The sequence below is a fragment of the Melanostigma gelatinosum genome (assembly GCF_949748355.1).
Source record: "Melanostigma gelatinosum genome assembly, chromosome: 19".
NCBI lineage: Eukaryota > Metazoa > Chordata > Actinopteri > Perciformes > Zoarcidae > Melanostigma > Melanostigma gelatinosum.
In genome coordinates this window covers 5,724,987-5,747,357 of record NC_136652.1, presented here as the reverse complement: position 1 = coordinate 5,747,357, position 22,371 = coordinate 5,724,987, and the positions used below count along the sequence as shown (strand labels likewise).

The 22,371-nt window shown below is 43.2% G+C and overlaps 2 protein-coding genes across 2 annotated transcripts in view; both read right to left on the bottom strand.

Annotated features, from left to right (window-relative positions):
- Nucleotides 1–7,593, bottom strand: part of slc16a10 (solute carrier family 16 member 10) — a 28,124-nt gene extending 20,531 nt beyond the window's left edge. Inside the window, exon 1 of the mRNA XM_079291329.1 lies at nucleotides 6,986–7,593. Coding sequence (XP_079147455.1) covers nucleotides 6,986–7,385 — 400 coding nt within the window. The 5' untranslated portion in view covers nucleotides 7,386–7,593. The remainder of the gene's footprint in view (nucleotides 1–6,985) is intronic.
- A 5,290-nt stretch (nucleotides 7,594–12,883) lies between these two features.
- On the bottom strand, nucleotides 12,884–19,309 carry rpf2 (ribosome production factor 2 homolog). Its single transcript, XM_079290344.1, has 10 exons — nucleotides 19,200–19,309; nucleotides 18,159–18,291; nucleotides 16,172–16,209; nucleotides 15,847–15,886; nucleotides 15,679–15,760; nucleotides 15,309–15,385; nucleotides 14,581–14,680; nucleotides 14,380–14,482; nucleotides 14,155–14,299; nucleotides 12,884–13,461 (listed from the first exon to the last, which is right to left on the bottom strand). Exons 1-10 carry the CDS (start codon nucleotides 19,220–19,222, stop codon nucleotides 13,276–13,278), a joined length of 927 nt encoding a protein of 308 aa, XP_079146470.1. The 5' UTR covers nucleotides 19,223–19,309; the 3' UTR covers nucleotides 12,884–13,275.
- Nucleotides 19,310–22,371: the final 3,062 nt, after the last annotated feature.

Genomic DNA, 22,371 nt, shown 5'->3' with positions numbered 1-22,371 from the left:
GGCTAGATGATGCAAAACCATCTGTTTCAAGTTGGCTCTATAATGTTCTTCAATTAATCCCACTGGAACGGCTCACACATGTTCTCCATGGAGACATAGATGGGTTCTTCTCTGTTTGGGACCCTGTTATGGATTTTATTGGAAAGGAACATGCCGAAATCCTACTAAGAGGTTTTGCAATCGTGGGATCCAAGTGACTCTGAAGGAAGAAAGTCCACAATATTTTGTTTGTCACTGTGTGTGACTGTTTGTATGGTTGGCCGCCATATTGTATGTAACTCATGTGGAGGACAATATTTGGCATGTACAACGTATGGGCTGAAAAGTGGACGTGTGTGTAGGAGGGAGGTTTTTGTAACTTCGGGTTCCGGGGGACGCCCAGGGAGATATATTCATAATTTTTATTGGTATCTAGTGGAAGGATGATGACTTACATTTATTTACATATTTTTGTTAGTTTGTTTTTTGTATTTTTTTGTGTGTCAGGGATTGGTGGTTTGTGTGGTTGGCAGGTATGTTACGTGCTGTTCTGTTTGTGAGTGGCATGTCGTAAATAAAAATAAAATAAAAAGATTGACAGAAAGGAGGCCAAACAATTGGTCCTCCCGCCGCCATTGAAGTGCTGCTCTGCCTCGGACGTGTTTACCCACTCTCGGCTTTATCTCTCGACAACCTTCACCTAAGCATCGGGCCCGAGCATACACACACGCCTGAGATTAAACGGCCGGTCAAACATTAACCCGTGTGTGCTCAAAACCTGCCAAGGTTTATTGGGATCGATTCGATCCGTCTTTTGTTTTGTTTAAACTTAAGTTGCCGTGCAGGCCGGCTGCTGCAGCTCCCGGCTCCAGTCTTTAGGAGATACAGAAACAGACATGTTACATTTTAATCCAATGACCACATACTTAACTTAATACATGAACATCTACTTTGAAAACAGGGAGGGATGACTCCAGGGTTGGATTCTGCTGGGAAAGTGATGCTACTTTCAGATTTCCTTTAAATCAAACCATGGAAAAGAAAACTGAAAACTAAAAGCAGGACTTCAGTCCCAGCAATGCTGCTCTGATACAGGACTTAACTATCCATGCTTTTGATTGCAGTCCATTGATGGACACATGTGTGGGGCTCCATTGACGTGCACATTCATGCACTATTTATTAGCTGGGAGCAGTGAGGCAACTGCTGGAGTCTCCAAGTTAACGTAGAACTTTTATATTTGAGTTTTTGTAGAGATTAAATGAACAAGCCAGGCTAGCCGTTTCCCCCAGTATTTCCTTTGTGCTAAGCTAAGCTAACCGGCTGCTGCATGCAGCTTCATATTTCATGGACAGATGTGAGACTGGTATTGATTTTAGGGCTGAGCAATGAATCTGGATTTTATTGAAATCTCAATATGGAAACGGGGCAATATTGGAAAATCGCAATATTTGTTAAAAAAGTAAAATATGTGTTGAAATACCATTCTGAATAAAGTATTGTGGTGGCAAAGATGTCCCCAAACATTTTTTTTCGTTCAGTGCTTTATTACCCTCCACCATGGAAGCATATTTTCATTGAGCAAAATGCAAGGCGACTGTGGCTAAGTGGAGCGCAGGGCCGCCCTTCAATCAGAAGATCGGCGGTTCGATCCAAGGCTCCGCAAGTCGCATGTCGATGAGTCCTTGAGCAAGGAAGCTACCTGGACCATGAGAGAAAACTTATTATTTGCTTTGGCCACCTAAAACCTGAAGAGAGTTTCATGAAGATTATGTACGTCTGCATGACAAAAGGGGCTAAAGGAGAAGTCTGAATTTTGATCAACCCCATATAAGCAGGTTCTTTTGATAAGCTTACGTTACAATGACACTTTGCATTGAGCTGGACAAGGCAGCAGAAACCAGAAGTGAGGAGTCAGCAAAAGGCTAGAAGGAAATGCTCTCCCTCTCATTAATATGTAGACGAGTTAACATCCAGTGGGAGTTGCACAAACCTACCTGGGTCAGGGTCCTATTTCTTGTCGGTGGATTTACAGCCACCGCCACTCAAACTACATTTCATCTAATGTTGACAGGGGCGGGTCAAACTCCAGCCAATTACTGGCACGTCAGCTGCAGTGAGCTCTGTTGCTGTGTGTGTGTGTGTGTGTGTGTGTGTGTGTGTGTGTGTGTGTGTTCGTAAAAACCCACATATCCTGGCTACGCTCAGCATGACGGGCCCAGTGATACGATAGAACAATATTTTCCAACTCAGCCGTACAGTCAGCGTGTCTATTTCACATCAAGGGACAAAACATCGGCTTCGTGTGTCGTCCTCCCCTCTGTTCTCCTTTCACACCGAGTGAAAATAATATTCAGCCAAAATATGGTCAGGGGACTACTTGTTGTTGACATGAACGTCAGTCAATCACGTGAGTTCAGGTTGGTACTTTACTTCACCCCTTGGGTCGGAGCCTAAGTCCACACACTGCATCATTTTTGAAAAATGTTTTTTTTTTAACAAGCTTTCGTTAGCTGGCTAACTAGCTAGCTTCTAAATAAGAAAAATGTAGTCACTTGAGGCTTCATGTCAACACTATTCACAAGATTGTATTATGTAATCATGGCATCGCAGCACAGTCATAGCATTTAGTTTACAGCTTAAAAAACACACTGAAGTGTGCAGTTCCCTCTTTAGGATTCATGAAAACAGCACAATAAAGGACTCTAGACCTCCTGTTTGGTCCAGAGGTCTTTGGCTGCTCTAACACTGGATGACGGACAAGTGGCTTTCCTGGCAGCGGGCCCAGGAACAGCATCATCTGGCATTCCCAGTGAGGGAACCAGAGCCTGGAACACAGATGTGAAGGCCGCTGACCTGAAGGTTCAGGCCAGTCTATGGGCTGGACCTCCCCCGCCCCAGCATTATGCCCTGCGATTGGTTGATTATGACGCCATGAAAAGACAACAGCTGTCACGTGAGAGCTGATGACGCCAATCGGGCCCGTCACGGTAGACTCAAGTCCTCATGCAACAACAACATAGAAATGCAATCAGCATTTTCTCTCAGCAAACAAGATGTTATTGTAGGTTAGCTTAACAATGATTTGTCGTAGCTTGTTAGCGTGAGCCACCTAGCTGCTACGTGAGCACCACGGCAGCTGTTTGGCTAGAAAAGACACAACTACTGACCATAATATCTCCATAAAAACATACATGATCAAACTGACACATGTTCTAATACATAACTCGTGATCTGCAAAACAATGACGGTAGCAGTGGAAACCTAACTTGGAACCTGAAATGATACACGCCGCAGTTGTTGGTGAACTACAATGCATCAAACTGCCGGTGTAATGGCTGTCAGGGTCATGTGATCACACAGCTCCCCTAGAAACTTATCCAGGGTCTTATACGTGGAGGTAATTGGGAGCATTTGGCGATCAGCAAGTTTTAACATGAGGAAAAAAAACCACGTTGAAACACGTCCTCAGTCGGTTTTCACAACATGGTGAGACCAGATGGGTTTTCATTGTGTGACTGCCAGTATTCCACCAGACAGGTTTCTACTGTGAGCATACAGTCGCCATAAAGAACAGACAAGTGAAATGACACGTGGGGCAAAGAGAGTCAAATCAAACCCAATAGCAGGCTTATTTTAAGAGCTGTTGATCTCAGAGTTTCATTTTTGCATATTCATGCCCTGCTACTGTTGAGTTGTTGGCTATTTATTTTTATTTCTATAACAGATGAATGTAAATTTGGGGCGTATGGACCCAGTAGTAGAGGTGAAATGCTACCCTTCATTCCTTTAAAATCATTTTAGGTCCATCTCAATCATGTGAACATGGTAATGAGACATGATAAACCGTGATCTGATTATTTGTCCAGCTATAAATCATCCCTAAGAGATCTCACCAACGCAATCGATCAAATCCCTCTGTGTTTTACACTGCCAGTTACAGCAAATATCCAAAGGAGATCATCAATGTCTCTCACAGTACTGTCAATTTAAATCTGTTTTTCTCCTGATCGGAGACAAAAACACCAGAGGAAAGATATGGAGGAAAGGATCCCACTTGAACGAATCACGATGTTTATAGAGTCTCCTTGGCCTCTCATCCTGCCTGTCAAGGTGTCCGAGGTCCCCTCCCACCACCACTTCCTCTACGCCGGCGTCCAACTTCGACACCGCTCGACAATCTGATTAATGCACGCCCCCCCTCCCCCTCCCCTCACAACAGGAAGATGTGCTGCAGAGTGCGGTGGTCTCGGCTGAAGCAGCACTTCATGTACTCACTCTGGTAAAAACACACAAGGAAAAACAGGGCATAGCAGGAAATGCGCTGTTCTTGTCATCAGAGGAGTGAGACGGCAGGACGCGGACTAAATTTAAACCCTGCACCTTTAAATCTAAAAAGGTCCGGTCTTTAGCGTCTCCATCTGCAACCGGGATGTCGTTACAATTAGAAAACCTTGGTGTCCCAACGGTTGCCAAGGTTCATATCAAGGCGGCGTTATTCTACAGGGGAGGAAGCTTATTTTTGTCTTCTGCTGGCATGTCTAAGGACAACAAAGCCGGACAGACCTTTCAAAAGGTATGCAGTGGTTCTCAACTGGTCTGGCTGCGGGACCCACCATCACCCCTTAATGACAAGCTGGTACCCACGACCCAAATTTCGATCGCTCTCTCTCTCTCTCTCTCTCTCTCTCTCTCTCTCTCTCTCTCTCTCTCTCTCTCTCTCTCTCTCTCTCTCTCTCTCTCTCTCTCTCTCTCTCTCTCTCTCTCTCTCTCTCTCTCTCTCTCTCTCTCTCTCTCTCTCTCTCTCTCTCTCTCTCTCTCTCTCTCTCTCTCTCTCTCTCTCTCTATAGATAGAGATCGATCGATCTCTATATATATATATATATATATATAGATAGATAGATAGATAGATAGATAGAGATATAGAGAGAGAGAGAGAGAGAGAGAGAAATAGAGCGAGAGAAATAGAGCGAGAGATAGAGATAGATATATAGTGAAAACAAGAGAAAGATATGAAACCCTTGGTGGAAGTTGCATAAGCATGCCTGGAGTCCAACTGTCGTCCCCTCCTCCTCAAATTCCCATCGTCCAGTAGTCTCAGCCTCGCTTGGGGGGGGGACGTCACTCATCAAGACAGAGTGCCAATGAACTCTGGGCATTGGAAGGGAGCGGTGTAGGTGGTGTGTGTGCATTGGGTTGGAGTGCAGACTAGAATATATCCACGCCAGACAGAGCTATGACAGCAGCAATACAAAATAGTCGCATTTATTAAAAGATAAATTCATAGATTTTACAAAAGTAGATTCGTAATCTCTCGTTAGATTTACATTGTGAACAAAGTTCATCACCAAAAAGCGAGCAATTAGTAAAAAACTAAAGTATGAGTTACTGTTCCAAGTATGAAGTTGTAATACGTGTCTAATCGCAACATATGTTGCTCTCAAAACAGGTCACAGGACATTACTCAACGACATTATCGTTGCTTGCACTCTGAAACATTACCTCCTCATTACACGTCTGTAAAAATGTGACTTTGTTGCTCGTGTCAGCTGAAGGCCACCACAGCTTACAGGGACAAATGAGCAACCTTCTACAGCGTTGCTGCAATTGCAACAGAGATCCTCAGGAGCCTTTAATAAAGTCCAGATGAAAAGCAAAATGCCTTTTAAACCTTTTAATTGTGTTGTAACTAAAAGAAAGAAGGAGATTCTGTCCCGTAACCACCTCTCACATTGTACCGTTTAGATTCTAGAAAACCACAAAGGGTTTCCATACAGTTCTGGTCTTATACGGTATCAACACGTGGTAACAATCACATCAGAGCAGTACCAGGTCCATTATTCAAGAGGTAAGACCATCTCTCTCTCACACACACACACACACACACACACACACACACCACCCCATCTTTCCAGAGTTACCGTGGGCCTCTTGGTTGCTCATCTGATTCATTTTCTCCTTGTCCGGCTTGTCAGTTTGGGTGGACGGCCTTCTCGTGGTAGGTTTGCAGTTGTGCCATATTCTTTCCATTTTCTGATGATGGATTTTATGGTGCTCCGTGAGATGTTCAAAGCTTGGGATATTTTTTTTATAACCTAACCCTGCTTCATACTTCTCCACAACTTTATCCCTGAGCGGTTTGGTGAGCTCCTTGATCTTCATGACGCTGTTTGTTCAGTAATGCTCTCTAACAAACTCGGAGGCCTTCACAGAACAGGTGTATTTATACTGAGATCAAATTGCAGACAGGTATTTCCTATTTACTAATTATGTGACTTGCAAATGTGACTTGTGAAGGCAATTGGTCGCACCAGATCTTTGTTAGGGGTTTCACAGTAAAGGGGGTGAACACAAATGGACTGTTTTGTGTTGGTGCATTACATCCCAATGAAATAAATGTTAATCTGTATATACCATGACATAATGTAGAAAAGTCCAAGGGGGGTGAATACTTCTGCAAGGCACTGTACACACACAACAGGGTGAGGGATTTTCACAATGTGACCTTTCCCTTGACCCCACCCCCCATGTTCGGTCAACAAATGTGATTTAAGAGCAGAAAGATAAAAGGTATAGGTTGTCAAAAACCTTTTTAACATCATATTCACACCACCACGTGAGGCACAACGCCGCAGAAAGTAGTGCCACCACACACAGGGTTTACCGGCAGCACGCCTCACACCACCGTATGTTCGCACAGCCGTGCCACCTAACCACAGACAGTTGCTCTAGTTTCCCCCTCTCTCACCAGGAAATGATTATATTACATGCTAGCTGACATGTTAGCTTACACAACGTGCTTCTTTAACTGAATGTAACCCACGAGCGCGACGTGTACAATAACTTTTAATTCACTGAGTCACACCAGAGGACCTAGTGCTAGCTTATTCTGCTCTGTCTTAAACATAGAACTCAACTTAAAATGCTTCCGTTGCATGCTGACTTTTAATGCCATTCAGGCGAAACGACCCTAAGTTTGAACTCCTCCCTCCAACCCGGCGCTCACCTGTCTTAAACCCGAGGTCATCGTCCTCCTCGGAGCCGAACGCCCGCTGGAGCGCGAGGAAGAGAATACCGAAGGCGTTTTGGATCCCGAACACCGAGCCGTTACACCACATGGCCGCCAGCATGACCACCCAACCCCAGCCGCCTTCGGGGTGCACAAACTCGACCTCCGGCGCTCCGGGAGCCGCGGCTTGCTCCGCCGCTCCGGGAGCCGCGGCTTGCTCCGCCGCTCCGGGACCCGCGGCTTGCTCCGCCACTCTGCTGTCCCCGTTCACCTTCTTCTCCTCCTCCCCGTCCTCCTCCTCTTCCGACCGCTTCTCCTCCGCGGGCAAGCCGGCGGGCACCTCATCCTTATCGGCTGTATCCCCTTCTTCTGCCACGTGATTCCCGCCTTCTGTCATTGTTTTTGCTACTGTCAGGTTTATGTCTATGAGCAGAGGAACTGCAGTGTTTGTCCTTACGTCTGGAGGTATGTAACAGTTCAATGACAGAGGTAAGATGAAAAGTCAGATGCGGGTTATCTGTGATCAATGACGGCTTTCGGGTCACGGTGAAGTCGCATCCATTGAGGTGAAGCAGCGGTGTGAGAGTGGAGCTGGTGAACGCAGCATCTGGTCCTACAGTAGCTGTCAAAAAGCTGCTGTTGCACTATTATAAATCGACAGCGCGGAGGGGCGGGGCTCCAGGGAATCCTGCTGCTGATTGGTTTCCGTCATTCCACCGTCATGAAGCAGTGAATGAGTGAAATACAGACGTGAATGAATGAATGAATGAATTTTATTTATATAGCGCTTTTCACAGACAGTACTATCACAAAGTGATTAACAGAGCAGACATTTAAAAGCATAAAAAACACAATGTGACCCTAGGGTCAATAAATTATATACACAGAGTGAATAAAAAATGTTAAAGAATAAAATAAAAATGTAAAACATATTTTAAGAGCAGGTCTAGGACATGGGTTTACTTTTACACAAACGCCAGCCTAAACAGGTGGGTTTTGAGCTGGCTTTTAAAAGTATCCACAGTATCTGCGAGGCGCAGAGTTGCAGGCAGAGCATTCCAGAGCCTCGGGGCCACTGCCTCAAAGGCTCGGTCACCACGGCTCTTACATCGTGTGCGTGGGACAGAAGACCTAGAGCGTTTGACCTGAGAGTGCGGGCGGGTGAATAGGGGCGAAGTAGATCAGCTACATAAGCCGGAGCCTGACCGTGAAGTGCTCTGTAAGTGATGGTGAGAATTTTGAAGTGTATCCGAGATGCTACAGGGAGCCAGTGGAGAGATCGGAGTACGGGGGTGATGTGAGACCGTCGATTTGTCCTGGTGAGTAATCTGGCGGCAGCATTTTGGATGACCTGCAGACGGTTAAGAGCAGATACACTGAGTGATGTGAAAAGTGAGTTGCAGTAGTCAATGCGAGAGGAGATAAATGTGTGTATGGTCATTTCTAATTCAGGTGTTGATAATACAGATCTCAGTTTACTGATATTTCTTAGATGGAAGAAACATGATCTGTACAGCTGCTTAACATGGGGGTCAAACGACATGGAGCGATCAAAGAAAATCCCAAGATTGCGCAGGTTGCAATGGGCAGCAGAGGAGAGTGGACTAATAATCTGCCTGATCATGGGGACAAACTCCTCTGGAGCAATAACTAGGACCTCCGTCTTAGAGTCATTGAGTTGCAAGCAGTTTTCTGCCGTCCAGTCTCTGATGGCATTGACACAGTCCAGGAGCCGAGTTAATGTGAATGCCTCGCTGGGTTTAAATGACAGATGAAGTTGGATGTCGTCTGCATATAAGTGATAGGACACATTATAGCTTTTTATGATCGGTCCCAAAGGTAACAGATAAAGGGAAAATAACAAAGGCCCCAGAACCGAGCCCTGCGGTACACCACAAGAAAGTGGAGAGGTAACAGACACAAAATCACCCACAGAGACATTGAAACTTCTGTCACTGAGGTAAGATGTAAACCAGTCTAACGCTATGCCAGATATGCCCACCCAATCACGTAGCCTCTTAATCAGGATGTCATGGTCTACAGTGTCAAATGCAGAACTGAGGTCCAGAAGAACTAACACAGAGCAGTCACCTGCATCAGCACACATGAGAATGTCATTTGAAACCCTCAGGAGAGTGGTTTCAGTAGAGTGTTGCTTATGAAACCCAGACTGGAACTTGTCGTACATGTTGTGCCTCTCCAGTGCAGCAGTAAGTTGGTTGGCCACCACTTTCTCTAAAATTTTGGACAGGAAAGGCAGTTTTGATATGGGCCTGTAGTTCATGGGCAAAGCTGGATCTAAGTTTGGTTTCTTTAATATGGGCTGGATAGTGGCATGTTTGAAATAGGAAGGGACAATTCCTGTAGACAATGAGGAATTGACAATAGATGTTACTGCAGGGCCAATAGTTAGCAGAACTTTCTTAAATAGAGAGGATGGAATTATATCCAGAGGGCAAGTTGATGGCTTTGTTTTGTTGATTAAGTCCATCAGGTCTTGAAGGCTGATAGGCTGGAAAGAGTCCAGAACAGCAGGAGATTGCGAGGAGCTACATGTAGATGAACAAATCCCAGGCCGAATGCCAGACCTAATACCTGTTACCTTATCATTAAAATAGATCAGGAATTTGTTGCAATCGTCAACAGAATAGTAAACTAATAGAAACGTAATACTTGGTTTAGCACAAACGTTTTGCACGACTAGTGATTAAAAAAAGATAAACTATGTACACCGCAGAATGTTTTCCTCCCTTCGGCTCCACAGTAGCAGCTGGCTCAGATTGTCGCAGTTGCCACGACTTGCTGCGGCAGTTGGTACTCATTTTAATTAAACTAAGTTAATATAGGGCAACATCAGTTGGCACTTGTTGGCAACAATAAACACTTTTAGGCAGCGGGCTGAAGGAATGCAAATTGTGAATATGGATAAGATGCATTGTACTGTTTAGAATGATGAGAACCCTTATCGCCTATTGATTTGTATATAAATATATATGTATCAACATTACTATACATACATATTCATACATGTGTATATATACATACATATATGTATATAGGCTACACAGTATATATAAAATCTGAATCAGCTTTATTGGCCATGTACGCATACAAGGAATTTGACTCTGGTTTTTACGTGGCTCTCAGCGTACATACATAGAATATACAAATCAACAAAAAAACAAGGTAAGCATAAACATTTAACAGTATGTAAATGTTATGTACAGTATAAATATATATTAACAAAAGTATGTATATGGACATAAAGAACAACAATGACTATAGAATTGAGGAATTAGTGCAGAATGGTGGTAATAGTGCACTATATCTGATTCATTGTTCATCAGAGTGGCGGCCAGTGGAAAGAAGCTGTTCCTGTCTGGTGGTTTTGGCGTACAGAGCTCTGTAGCACCAACCAGAGGGGAGGAGTTGCAACAGCTTGTGTCCCGGGTGTGAAGGGTCTGCAGTGATCTTTCCTGCACGTTTCCTGACTCTGGAGGTGAACAAGTCCAGGATGGAGGGCAGACTGGCACGAATGATTTTTTCTGCAGACCCGACAGTACTTTGTAGTCTGTTCCTGTCCTGTTTAGTGGCCGATCCAAACCACAGAGTGATGGAGGAGCAGAGGACAGACTGGATGATGGTGGAGTAGAACAGAATCAGCAGCTCCTGAGGCAGGTTGAACTTCCTGAGCATGGAGATTGTGGATCCCAGAAACCTGAAGGTCTCTACAGCAGACACCGTGCTGTTGAGAATGGTGGCGTGTTGGGGGGGGGGGGGGGGGGGAAGTCCACGGTCATCTCCACAGTTTTGAGCTTGTTCAGCTCCAGGTTGTTCTGACCACACCAGAGGACCAGCTGTTCAAGTGCTGATAGTCCGGGTGCTGGATGTGGTGTTTCCCAGCCTCACCGGCTGTCCTGTCTGTCAGGAAGTTAGTGATCCACTGACGGGTGGAGGCTGGCACAGTGAGCTGGGAGAGTTTGGGTTCAAGTATTTCCGGGATGATGGTGTTGAACGCTGAGCTGAAGTCCACAGAACCCTTGTGTGTGTCCCTGGGGAGTCGAGGTGTTGCAGCATGTAATGCAGTCCCATGTTGACTGCATCATCCACCGACCTGTTTGCACGGTAGGCAGGGGGTCCAGCTGGGGCCCTGTGATGTCCTTCAGGTGGGTCAACACCAGTCTCTCAAAGGATTTCATGACCACAGACGTCAGGGCGACGGGCCTGTAGTCATTCAATCCTGTGATGGAGGATTTCTTGGGGACCGGGATGATCGTGGAGCGTTTGAAGCAGGAGGGGACTTCACACAGCTCCAGTGATCGGTTGAAGATCTGCGTGAAGATGGGGGCCAGCTGGTCAGCATAGACTTTCGGGCAGTAGGGGGACACACCGTCTGGGCCCGGTGCCGTCCTGATCTTCTGTCTGTGAAAGAGCCGACTCATATCCTCTTCGCAGATGGGGTCGGTAGGGAGAGGTGAGGAGGAGGCAGGGGGTGTAGGTACTTGTTTTGATGTCAGGGCAGATACCTCTTCCAAACATTGGCAACTGCCGCGTCAACAGGAAGTGCCACTGCTAGCTGCCGCTGCCACAATTTGAGCTTGCGCTTTCTCCAGGCGGATCCCTCAGTGCAGTTACGAAAGGTCTCACTTCCCCCTTTTTTCCAGCTGCTAAAAACAGACAAACTGCAAGGCAAGCAGATGGACAGACATGCCGAAGGATATGTGCAGTGAGCAGAAAATTGTTATGTGCAGTGAGCAGGAAAAAAGTAGGTAACTGTGGTTGGAGATCATACAAGGACGCCAAAACACTGCTTTATATGGGGAAGTAATTTTGTAAAATGGTGATGTAAAAATCACCCAAAAAAAATGGAATATCAGTAATTTGACTGGAAAATAGTTGCTAATTGTGACGACAAATAGATCCCCCTGTTGAGGATACCTTTGTGCTAGCCTGTGTTCAGCTGTCACACAGAAAAGTATTGTGGTGTTATTGTTATGAATGGCATTTCATTTATTGCATTTAAATGTAGGTAACTTTCATGTTTATCATTTAAAGTCACTCATATATGTGAAAGATCTACATTCCCATAAAAACCCAGACAAAAAAAAAATGAATTAGGTTTTCTCATTTACTACCATACTGTATGGTTGTTGACTGTTTATAAGAAGTGGGCCTAGCCGCCGTGAGGTCACCCATTGGTTTATGGAGTAGTTTTTGAAGCCTCAATTTTGGCATTTCGGCCGTCGCCATTTTTGTTTTTGGAACCAGAAGTGACACGAGAAGGTGGAGCTAAGTACAACCAAATACTAAAGGCATTTTAAGTCGACCGAAAGGTTTCAATTAACTTTCATCCCCTGCTGTATGGTCTGTTTGACTCTAAATGGACCATCATCTACTAAATGAACATCATGCTGTATTGAAGAAGACTTGAAACTAGAGATTGAGACCATAAACTCATGTTTACAATGTTTAGTGAGAGAATAAATCAAGAGAGACGTAGTCATTTACTCATCGACTTCTATAGTGTCAGAAGAGTCGCCCCCTGATGGCCATTAGAAAGTTTAGTGAACTTCCACATTGGCTGAATTGTGTGTGGGAATTTTCCTTTGTTTTCCATGAGCAATCACAGTCATGTTAACAAATAAATACATTTAGTGATTTCCCGCAGTTGATGTCTTAAAATAAAATCAACTAAGTACTCTTAGACGGAGTAAAAGCAAGTTCAATTCAAGATGAAACCTTATAAAAGTGGCCTTGAGACCAGGATCGATCTCGAGTACCACAACAGCTGGAATGCAAACAGTCTGACGTGAACATAAGCAAAACCTAAAGTCATGAGGGGCAGAGACAGTGAACACAAACAATTAATAAAAATGAAATCTCTGAACAACCCGACGTAATTAAGAGGCAGTTTTATTTCCTTTAAAGTGAGTGCAGCCGGTGAAATTCAACTTTTACGCGCTCCAACTTATAAACAACAAATTCAGCTAATCTCAGGCAGACTTCCTCTGCAACTGCCGATGGAAAACACTTTCTTCTGTTTCCTGATGCTGCTGTGGTTTTGCCAGAGAGCTCAGCAAACGCACTCATGACGTTCGAGACAAAGACGTATGTGAAAGTCACATGGAAAAAAATAGAGGGGGAACAACAATAGGGGGCAGGAAGAATGGATCTGCATGACCCCCTCCTCACCAGCACAAGCTGGCAATGCCAAGCACAGGGTCAGTGTTATAAACAAGGGCACTTGTCCAGGACGTTGATCTGTACGCACGCTGGTAAAGGCGACCTCAGCCCTCCACTTTGGCCACCGTGGGCGCCTGTGCGTCCGGGTCTTCGGCGACCTTCGGCCCCCTCCTCTTCCTCAGGCCCTTCATCTTACGCGTCTGCAGCTTGGACAGATCCTGCTTCTGCATGTGCACCCGGCCCAACTTGGTGCCGAAGGCGTCGCGGGAAATGTTCTTCTTCTTCCGGATCTGTGTCGGTGATGAAGAAAAGCGTTAACGACATGTCGGTTTGAGAATTTAACGTGCTTGTTTTCTGAGAACTCTTTTGTTTGCCAGATGTTTTGTCGTACTTTGGTCATTTTGGGGACATTCGAAGGATTTACTCAACAATACACCAACAGAAATACTGACAAAGTCAATTTGTACCACCAATACACCGACTGTACCAAAGGCCAGAATCCCAGGTACCTCTCTCCAAAACATCCAACCTCATTGTACATGACATATTTGTAAACTTCAGGATATCTTCAAGAAAAAAAAAAAAAAAAAAAAGCCTGACGATGTAGTGTTGGATGTTGTAAAATGGTAACAGTGTAGTAGTTCAAATCTATATTATGCAACAGGCAACAATGTGGTCTCTCCTCTGGCGCCACCCTCAGGACAAAGGCATTTTTTAGTGCACTGATGGCCAGGATCTAACAGCAGCAGAATTGCCTTTATATTTTTCAATAATACATTTGGTTTTTTTGGTGTTTAGTGAGTAGAACAGCTTCATGGGGGCAGTAATGAGGTTATACGAGACTTTTAGTGTCAATAACGTGGTCATATGTACAGATGACTGAACATAGTGGAAAGAAAATCCCGGTTAGGTCATCCAACCGCACACCTCATTTTCATGTCCCATCAAAGGACAGCTGAGAGTCAGAGAAAGACGATCTTTACCTTCAGAGTTTTGGGCCGTCTGTGGGACAACTTGAACAAGTCATCTGAAGCCAGATGTGTTCTCCTTAGGACCAAGTCGAACGACGGCCCGATCTCCTCGAGCTCTATCCGCGGCGTGCGGCACCCGGACTTCTTCAACAGACTCCTGCAATGACGCATGACATCAATATCTCTGTTGTGGGGGGATGCTAGTTAAACTCGGACCAATTTAAGACGCAAACTGACCTGTAGCTGCGCATGTAGATTTTCCCCTCCAGGGCTGTGAAGTGCAGAACATGTTCCAAACCCGCCAGACGCACCGCAGTCACGGCGGGACCTCTGAAGAAGTCTGACAGGCGGGGACAGAGAGGTGGACGAGGACAGATGTTAGCAGTGGGATGAAATGAAAGGGAACGTAGACACACACGGAGTAGAAGGAGTGCTCACCTATGAACAGACTCTTCAGACGTTTGTGTTCGTTGTCCATATCGAAAGCTTCCCCAGCAAACACCAGCATCGGCTTGGTCCCCTCGGGACATTTGCTGGTCTGCAACAAACAAAAAAAAAACACAAACACTAGATTTTAGCAGACTGACATTTTTTATTATTTTGGTCAAGTGAAAAAAAGGAAGACATGAGGTCGCTATTTAAAGAGGTTTTTTGGAGGATGTTTGATGGCCTGTGATGATTTTTTTCTGACCAATCAGTGGTCTGCGGGGTTTTAACTCTACCTTGTAGTATCGGCTCAGCTCGCTTGGAACCTTGACCGAGGTGGTACCAAAAGAAGTACCAGAACGACATGTGCTCATAAAACAACGACATCAACCGCTCTAATGTGTAACAAACTGAACTTCTTGGTAGAAACGTGGTTTTTGTGAACAGATTAAAATCCGTGTTAATTAGTGAGCATCAGAGGCATATTTATTAACTTTCAACGGAGCCAAGCTAGCTGTTTCCCCCCTTGCTTCCATTACTTATGCTAAGCTAACATGCAGTTCCCAAAAATCCTTTCTCAGTTCAACCTGCTCTAAGACTCCATGTGTAGCCTCTGATTGGCTGGTAGGCTGTCTTCTAAAGCCATGTACTGGGACGCCTCCAACAGCTGTAACCACCACTCTAATTAGTGCCATGGGAGCTGACTGAGATTTGTTTTAAACATGGTGGTAATACATTACCTTGATTTCACTCAGAGAGACGAACTTCTCAATCCCAACTTCAATCATATCGAGCACGTGAAAGTCAAACAGACGACCTGCAGACAAACCAAAGGACGGTCAACATGGTGTTCAATACGTTTATGTGACATATCGATACGTGGTGTTGACTGGACCCCTGACACGTCTACAGTTATTACAACATTAAATATATATACAGACTCTCAAAATTACAGCACATGCGTAGAATTGTGGGAAAAACAAATGTCCTCGCTACAATTCAAGTATGATTTATTAAATATTCTGCTGGGAATATGTACAGAAATGACATCTAACTGGTCTCTTAATGCACATTTGAAACGGTGAGATATAAAGCGGAAAGAGAGTTTACCAAATACGAGGTTGTTGGGCCGTTTCTTGTTGTGGGAGCCGAACAGAAACAGAGAGCAGTCGGACTTCTTGGAGAAAAATTCCTGATTAAGAGAGCGATGATTAGCAATAAGACTGGATGACGGATTACATTGTAATAAAGCGCTCGGGGTGATTCTTGTCTGCTCACCAGTGACGTCGAGTCCTCAAACGGACGCGTTATGTTCTTCCTGAAAAGCAAACACGCAGCAGTTAGCTCAACATGTTTCTAACACTCAAAGACGGTTAATGGCGTCGACAAATTCAGGAATGATTGCTTGATCGTGTAGACCCTTCCTTTGGGTCAAAACAGATTTGAATTATTTTTCAGAAGATTTTTGGTCTCCATCTTTAAAAGGGATCTAAGAAAACACCAAGAATCAGAACGTTTGCAAGAGGAAAACAAAACGAATGTCAAGTCAAATGTATGTATTCATTCATCTTAATGTATCCTATGTATAAGTCATTTCACTCACTTCTTGTACAGCACAGCATTGGGCTTCTTCAGGGAATACTGCAGGAAAAAATAAATAAAAATGAAATTCTGGTTTGAATTCATAATTCTATTCGTATAAATAAAAACGAATAAATAAAATAAAAAAGATTTATGATATTTCAATTAAAAGGGTCAGTTCATCCAACCCCCCCCTCTCCCCAAAAAGATAAATAAAATAAAAGGCTCTAAACGGCAAAAGATTTATTATAGTGTTAAGAGTTGAAAAATACAGAATTATGTTACTATATTGAGTCATTGTACACTAGTGGTGTCACTAGTGTACACTAGTGTACTAGGTGTTCGGATCACCCCTCACGGTTCGGATCACTCGTGAACCGCGGATCAATAGAGTATTTTTTTTCTTTTTTACAGTGTAATCATAGTGTGTAATAAAGTTCTACTGCTGCTGTTCCTTTTCAAGTAACAAGTCCCCGAATATCAATGCAGAGTGTCAGTGAACAGATATAAAGCAGTAGTGTGTTCACGTGAACGGAGCAGCTTAGAAGCATTTAACGGTGACGTCATGGCGAGCGGAGGAACGTCAGAAGCCGCGGCGGGGACACTCCGGTGTAGAAAACAAAGGATTTCTAAATCTGGTTAAAATGCTTGAGCCACGCTACGACGTCCACTTACGCACCCACTTCAGTGTGAAGCTGTTCCAGGCCTCTATGAGAAGGAAAAGACTGCAGAGACTGCTTTCACCACGGCGGAGTGATTCTTAGTCCGGTGATGTAGACACGCCCCCTCTGTGAGTGTCACACAGACACACACCTGGGCAGGTGCTGACAGAAGCATCAGAGTGAAGCTAGACAGGCCCAATAATATTCCAGTCACCACAGAAAGGTCGACCCTCTCCCCAGACAATGGAGATATTCTCATCTTTTTGAAAATAATGTCACAGTAATGGTAAACATTATTGTGTATTTGAATGGCATAACCTGACAGGAAGTAAACAAAGACCCAAGTTGTTGCCGAGCAGTTCAGGTCAGTGTAAACAGTGGAAGCTAGCGCACTGGCTGTTTCTTTCTTTCAGTATTGATGAAAGGACGAGGATATCAACATCCCTCATGTTGCACTTAAACTTAACAGAATTCTTGAATGTATTATTTTTATTTATTTATTTCATTTTGTTTCAAATTGGACATCTTCAATATTTTTGTTTTCATGTAAGAATATCGCCCAAAGTTCTTTGCTTTAAGTGTTCTTGAAGTTCTTTAATAAATGGAAATCAAAGTTATATTTGTCTCCTCCCCTTTTCTTTGTTGATCCAAAAAATGATCCGAACCGTGACTCCTGAACCGTGATCCGAACCGAACCGTGAGGTTTGTGATCCGTGACACCCCTATTGTACACTGAAATAACACATTTACCAGACACAGAAATGTTTCTGGTTCCATGGCAGATTCAGATTTTACCCCTAAAACATATAATAACCAAATAGATATGATGAATTATTGTCCAAATAACCATCCAGTACTATCAATTTAAAAGCCCTTGAACACACTTTAAGTACATTGTGCTGATAAAGTCTCTGTCCCTCTTCCCTTGAAGTAAAGGGGGAGAAACTACCCCGTTCAACAATCGTTAACTCAATTAAACTCAAGAGTTTGACACTTCACGAGTCACTTCGGAGCCTCACGAGTTTGACACTTCACAATCCTTCAAGAGTTTGACACTTCACAATCCTTTTTTTCTTGTATGTCACATGCAATGTGTTGCATGAGTTGAAATCTGTACTTGAAGTCTGTATGCAAAGTAACTGAATTATAAGATTGAGAGAACTTAAATCCTACGAGTCCATAAAAAGCTACTTAAAGAAGTGTAACGGTAGAAGAACAGTGTGATGTCGTCATGTCTGCTATCGCTTCAACATCTGGACTATTAAACAGTTATAACAGCCCGTGCATCTGTGTGAAGCAAGTCGTGTCTGGAAGGTCTCTCAATGAGAGCACCTTCAGGTCACTTACTATGTCCTTGAGGGCCTGGGTGACGGTCAGACTGGAGTTCCCCCCTTTCATGATCATGGCGGTCTTCACAGCCTCGGCCAGCTTGGGCGCTCTGCCCTCCAAGAAGCGCTTGGAGCGACTCGTCTTGGGTTTTCTGAGGACGCACACACAAACAGAGGGGAAGATGACAGTCTGCACAGTGCAGTTCACCGCAACACAAGATCAAATAATAAATAAAGAGGCAGTCAGAGTGACATCTGTTTTGAACAGCATTGATTGAGAAGAGCTTTTAATTGTGTATTCTATATTACTGATGGGTGTTGTCCTTTGCTACTTAAATATAGTACATTAAATATAAAACCGTTTTAAAAAGTTTATGGTGCTCAAGAGAAAGTACAATGTGGTTTAACGTATCCGAATTTTGATTATTATTAGTCTTTAATAGAGTAATAAATATAGCTCCAAAAAAATTAACAGAATTTGCGTAATGTTTTTACATGTCATACCCATCAATACTAACCTGAACATGACTAAAGGAAGCCATATTCCTATGATGCTCCTTCTTCCCCTCACGTAAATTATTGATATCTACCTTTTTATCTAAATAAAATAGCGACGAACTTTCCCCCCTCACGTGCTATTAATGTTATCTTTATTGTAACAAGTAGGACCATAGTTTTGATCAGACAGGTGAACCCAAACTCTGGATAAGTAACAGTTTATTGATGCATCGGAGCTAGCCCATGTAACGTGATACCGCTAGTTAAACCAGCTAACGTTACATGCTTACGTGACTGACATTTTAAACACTAGCTTGACAGTATATTGTTTGCACTGAATGTAGAAAACGAGCCGTGAAAAATTCAACCTCACGTGCTAAAAAGCTGCTTAAACAAGAACATCTGCCTATACGTTAAGCTAACGTTAGCTTACAAAACGCCACGCTGGGCTAACGTTAGCGGTCCCTACACAGTTAACGTTAGTTTCACGGGCACTGAACGAAGGAGATACATACGGACGCTTAAACACAGTGAGGTTAAAATAGCACGCTGTCAAACTTACACTATACCGTCTAACTGCGGCATTTTAGAGTCTTTATTCGTCTTCCTGTCGGCTGCACGAGCGCTCACGTTGCGGTTCCTCCACGTGAATGCGAGCGGCGGAAGACAACATTGGTGATGTTCTTCTTCTTTGGTGGCGCGGTGGTTGATTTCCTGCATCGAGTGAATTACCGCCGTCCAGTGTCAAAAACGCCACTGCACGTCTCAAACTGTCCACTAGGGGAGCTGCCGAACAAGACAGACCGAAATAACTACAGAACCCCAGCAGTAAGTCAAAGCGTTATAAGATTCTGTGGCCTGCTGGGAAGGCTAGTACTTTACTTTACAAGCACTGTGGACACACCCCAATTCTTAATGTCAGTTTAGCATGGGATTGTAGATTATGTAAATATTATTTTAGGAGACTGTGAGGTATTATCTCTTTTTCCATTGTCACTGGTGTACTTATACATAGCAGCAGTGGTTGGATAGCATTATTCTAAGGAACTGGAGTGGCCTACTATACTAAGGATTGGGTGACAGAGTGAGAATAGAAAAGGGATGACACCTAATCAGGTTTAAGTACTCAGATTAGAAAATAAATTCACTATCGTTCAACCAGATTACAATTGAAAAAAAAATGCAATCAGAGTAGTTTCAATAGTTACATGATTCATTTTCTTATTGCGTCTTTAAAATATAAATGACATTTATTTCAATGTGGAATTTATGTCTTTGTATTTTGTCCCGGGGTGTATTGATTGTCTTTTTCTTTCTAGCAAAGCCACTTTTGGCGGACCCGTCTTTATTCTGCGTGTCTGAGGCGCTGGCACTACACTTCATTCAAAGCAGCTCGTGGCGCTGCACTCTGAGGGTAAACTCTGTCCACCAGGTGGTAGCATGTCCACATACATATAAGTGAGATGTCACAGTAACGTCAGGATTCACTCTATACAGGACTGCTGCTGCTGTGAAGGAAACGTAGGAGCAGTGTGGTAGTGAGGGGAAATAGTGTGATATAAATAAACTAAAATAACCTGTTTGATGGCGACGCCAACATTCGTGTTTTGGTGGGGGTTTCTGTTTTTTGGCCCTGAGGTGATCAGAATCCCAATCCGGTCTTGTGCCATGTAGGTTTTCACATACAATGAACTTGCTTTGGTGCACAGTAGGAGAGAAGTCAAGGAACATTTTACAAACCACAATAAAACATTGAAGAAAATACTATAAAAATATGTAGGATACATGAGTTATTTTAATGATGATTGAGTGCTTTTCTCTCCACTTCCAACAAGTGTACAGAGCACGATGCATCGACTTTGGTTCTTCTTGAGGGAGGAGCTCAGGTGAGCCACAGGTGTATTGATGTTGTTGTCATTTGGTTGAGTAAGTATTGGCAGTCATGTAAAGGAGCTGGGTACGTTTGCTCAAGTGCTGTACTTCACTATAGGTTTGGAGTACTTTTATATACTTTTTCTCCACTACATTTTAGTAGAAAATATTGGACTTTTTATTACACATATTTGACAGCTGAACCTACTAGTTTGTAATTAAGTAATTACAAATGTAAAATATGAAATACATGTTTAAGTAAGGAGTCACCTCCTTTAATGGGACTAAATTGTCAAAATTGTGTAGCTGGAGATCCCCTGTGTGTAGTGGAGAGGTTTCAGGTGATTGTTATATACCGGTAGTATAGAATAGTATAGAGTAGTATAGTGTAGTATAGTATAGAATAGTATAGTATAGTGTAGTATAGTATAGTATAGTGTAGTGTAGAGTAGTATAGTAAAGTACATAATAGGGTTGAGTAGAATAGAATAGGATAGGATAGTATGGTAAAGTATAGAATAGTATATTATAGAATAATATAGTGTAGAATAGTATAGTATAGTATTGAATAGTATAGTATAGTATAGTATACAGTAAACACACCTGTATGAAGAGGGTCCAGCTTTTGGTCAATCAGTATTGGGGCTGATAATATTTACTTTACTTTTAATAGGTAGACATTTTAAAGTAGGACTTTTACTCTTTGTTACATGAATATACTTGCCAATATTCTTTAGGGAAAGGATTTGAAAACCTTTTCCATCACTGGTTGAACCGAAGGGAAAGCGTATGACAGAGCTGTAAAGCTGCCCAGAGCAGGAGGACAACAGAGACACATGACGAGTCTCAGACCGGAGCTTTATGGGAGACGGATAAAAGACACCACAGTGCTGCGTATACATTACAAGAAGACAAACAACTTCTACCAACAAATCTTCAAACGCTAATCAACCTTGCCTTCTTTTACAGGTGTTTGGGAGAAAGCGCGCAAACTTAACTTTCAGTTTTATCGAGACAGGTTATAGAAAATTTACAATTGAAAAGAAAATGGGACCATCTGTGTGACCTCCGCGACCAGAGGAACTGCAGAGCTTTAGCTTCCAGATGAATGGGATATGATTCAGGGCCAAACTTTTGTTTAATATACAAATAAGCCAAAAGCGAGTAGAGCTTTTTGGTTCTATTCCCCATGGAGAGCTGTGTGATTGACTTTATTCTAACCTCTGCCATGTCGATCAGATGATTCCACAACTGACTCTGGTACAGTGACCATAACAGAAGAGGCGGCTCTGCAGTAGCCATTGCATTGTGGGAAATGTAGTAGATTTATTATTTTATATTTTGACGCATACTAGACTATTTCTCAGCTTCTGCTGCTTTCATTTTGATCTGGCTTTCTAAAATCTGCCTTTCACAACTCCTTTGACTTCATTGGCGTGAAGTAAATCTATTTGGATTTTTTCAGACACAAAAACATCCCAAATACACATTTAGGAGTTTAGCTTACTATTAGTTTTATTTGAGTCTGTAGTTCTCTTAACTTCACCTAAAGTTATCATTAGATAGTGCCTCATTTGCACAGTCAACATAAAATTTCAGAAAACATGCAATACTAAAAATAATTGCCTCAAAGGGAGTAATCAACTGGAGACGTTTCATGGTGAAATCTACCAGTTATTTCAGTTTTTACCCTATATCCACCTGTAACGTTTCCCCTTTAGAGGAAATCAATGAACATGTCAATAATTCCACATTTCTATTATTCAATATGCAAGCAGACTTTGTATCAACGGGCTCTTGCATTTGAAAGAGCGTTTAATCCATTAGGATTATTTTTCCTCAAACAAGACTATCTTCGCTTT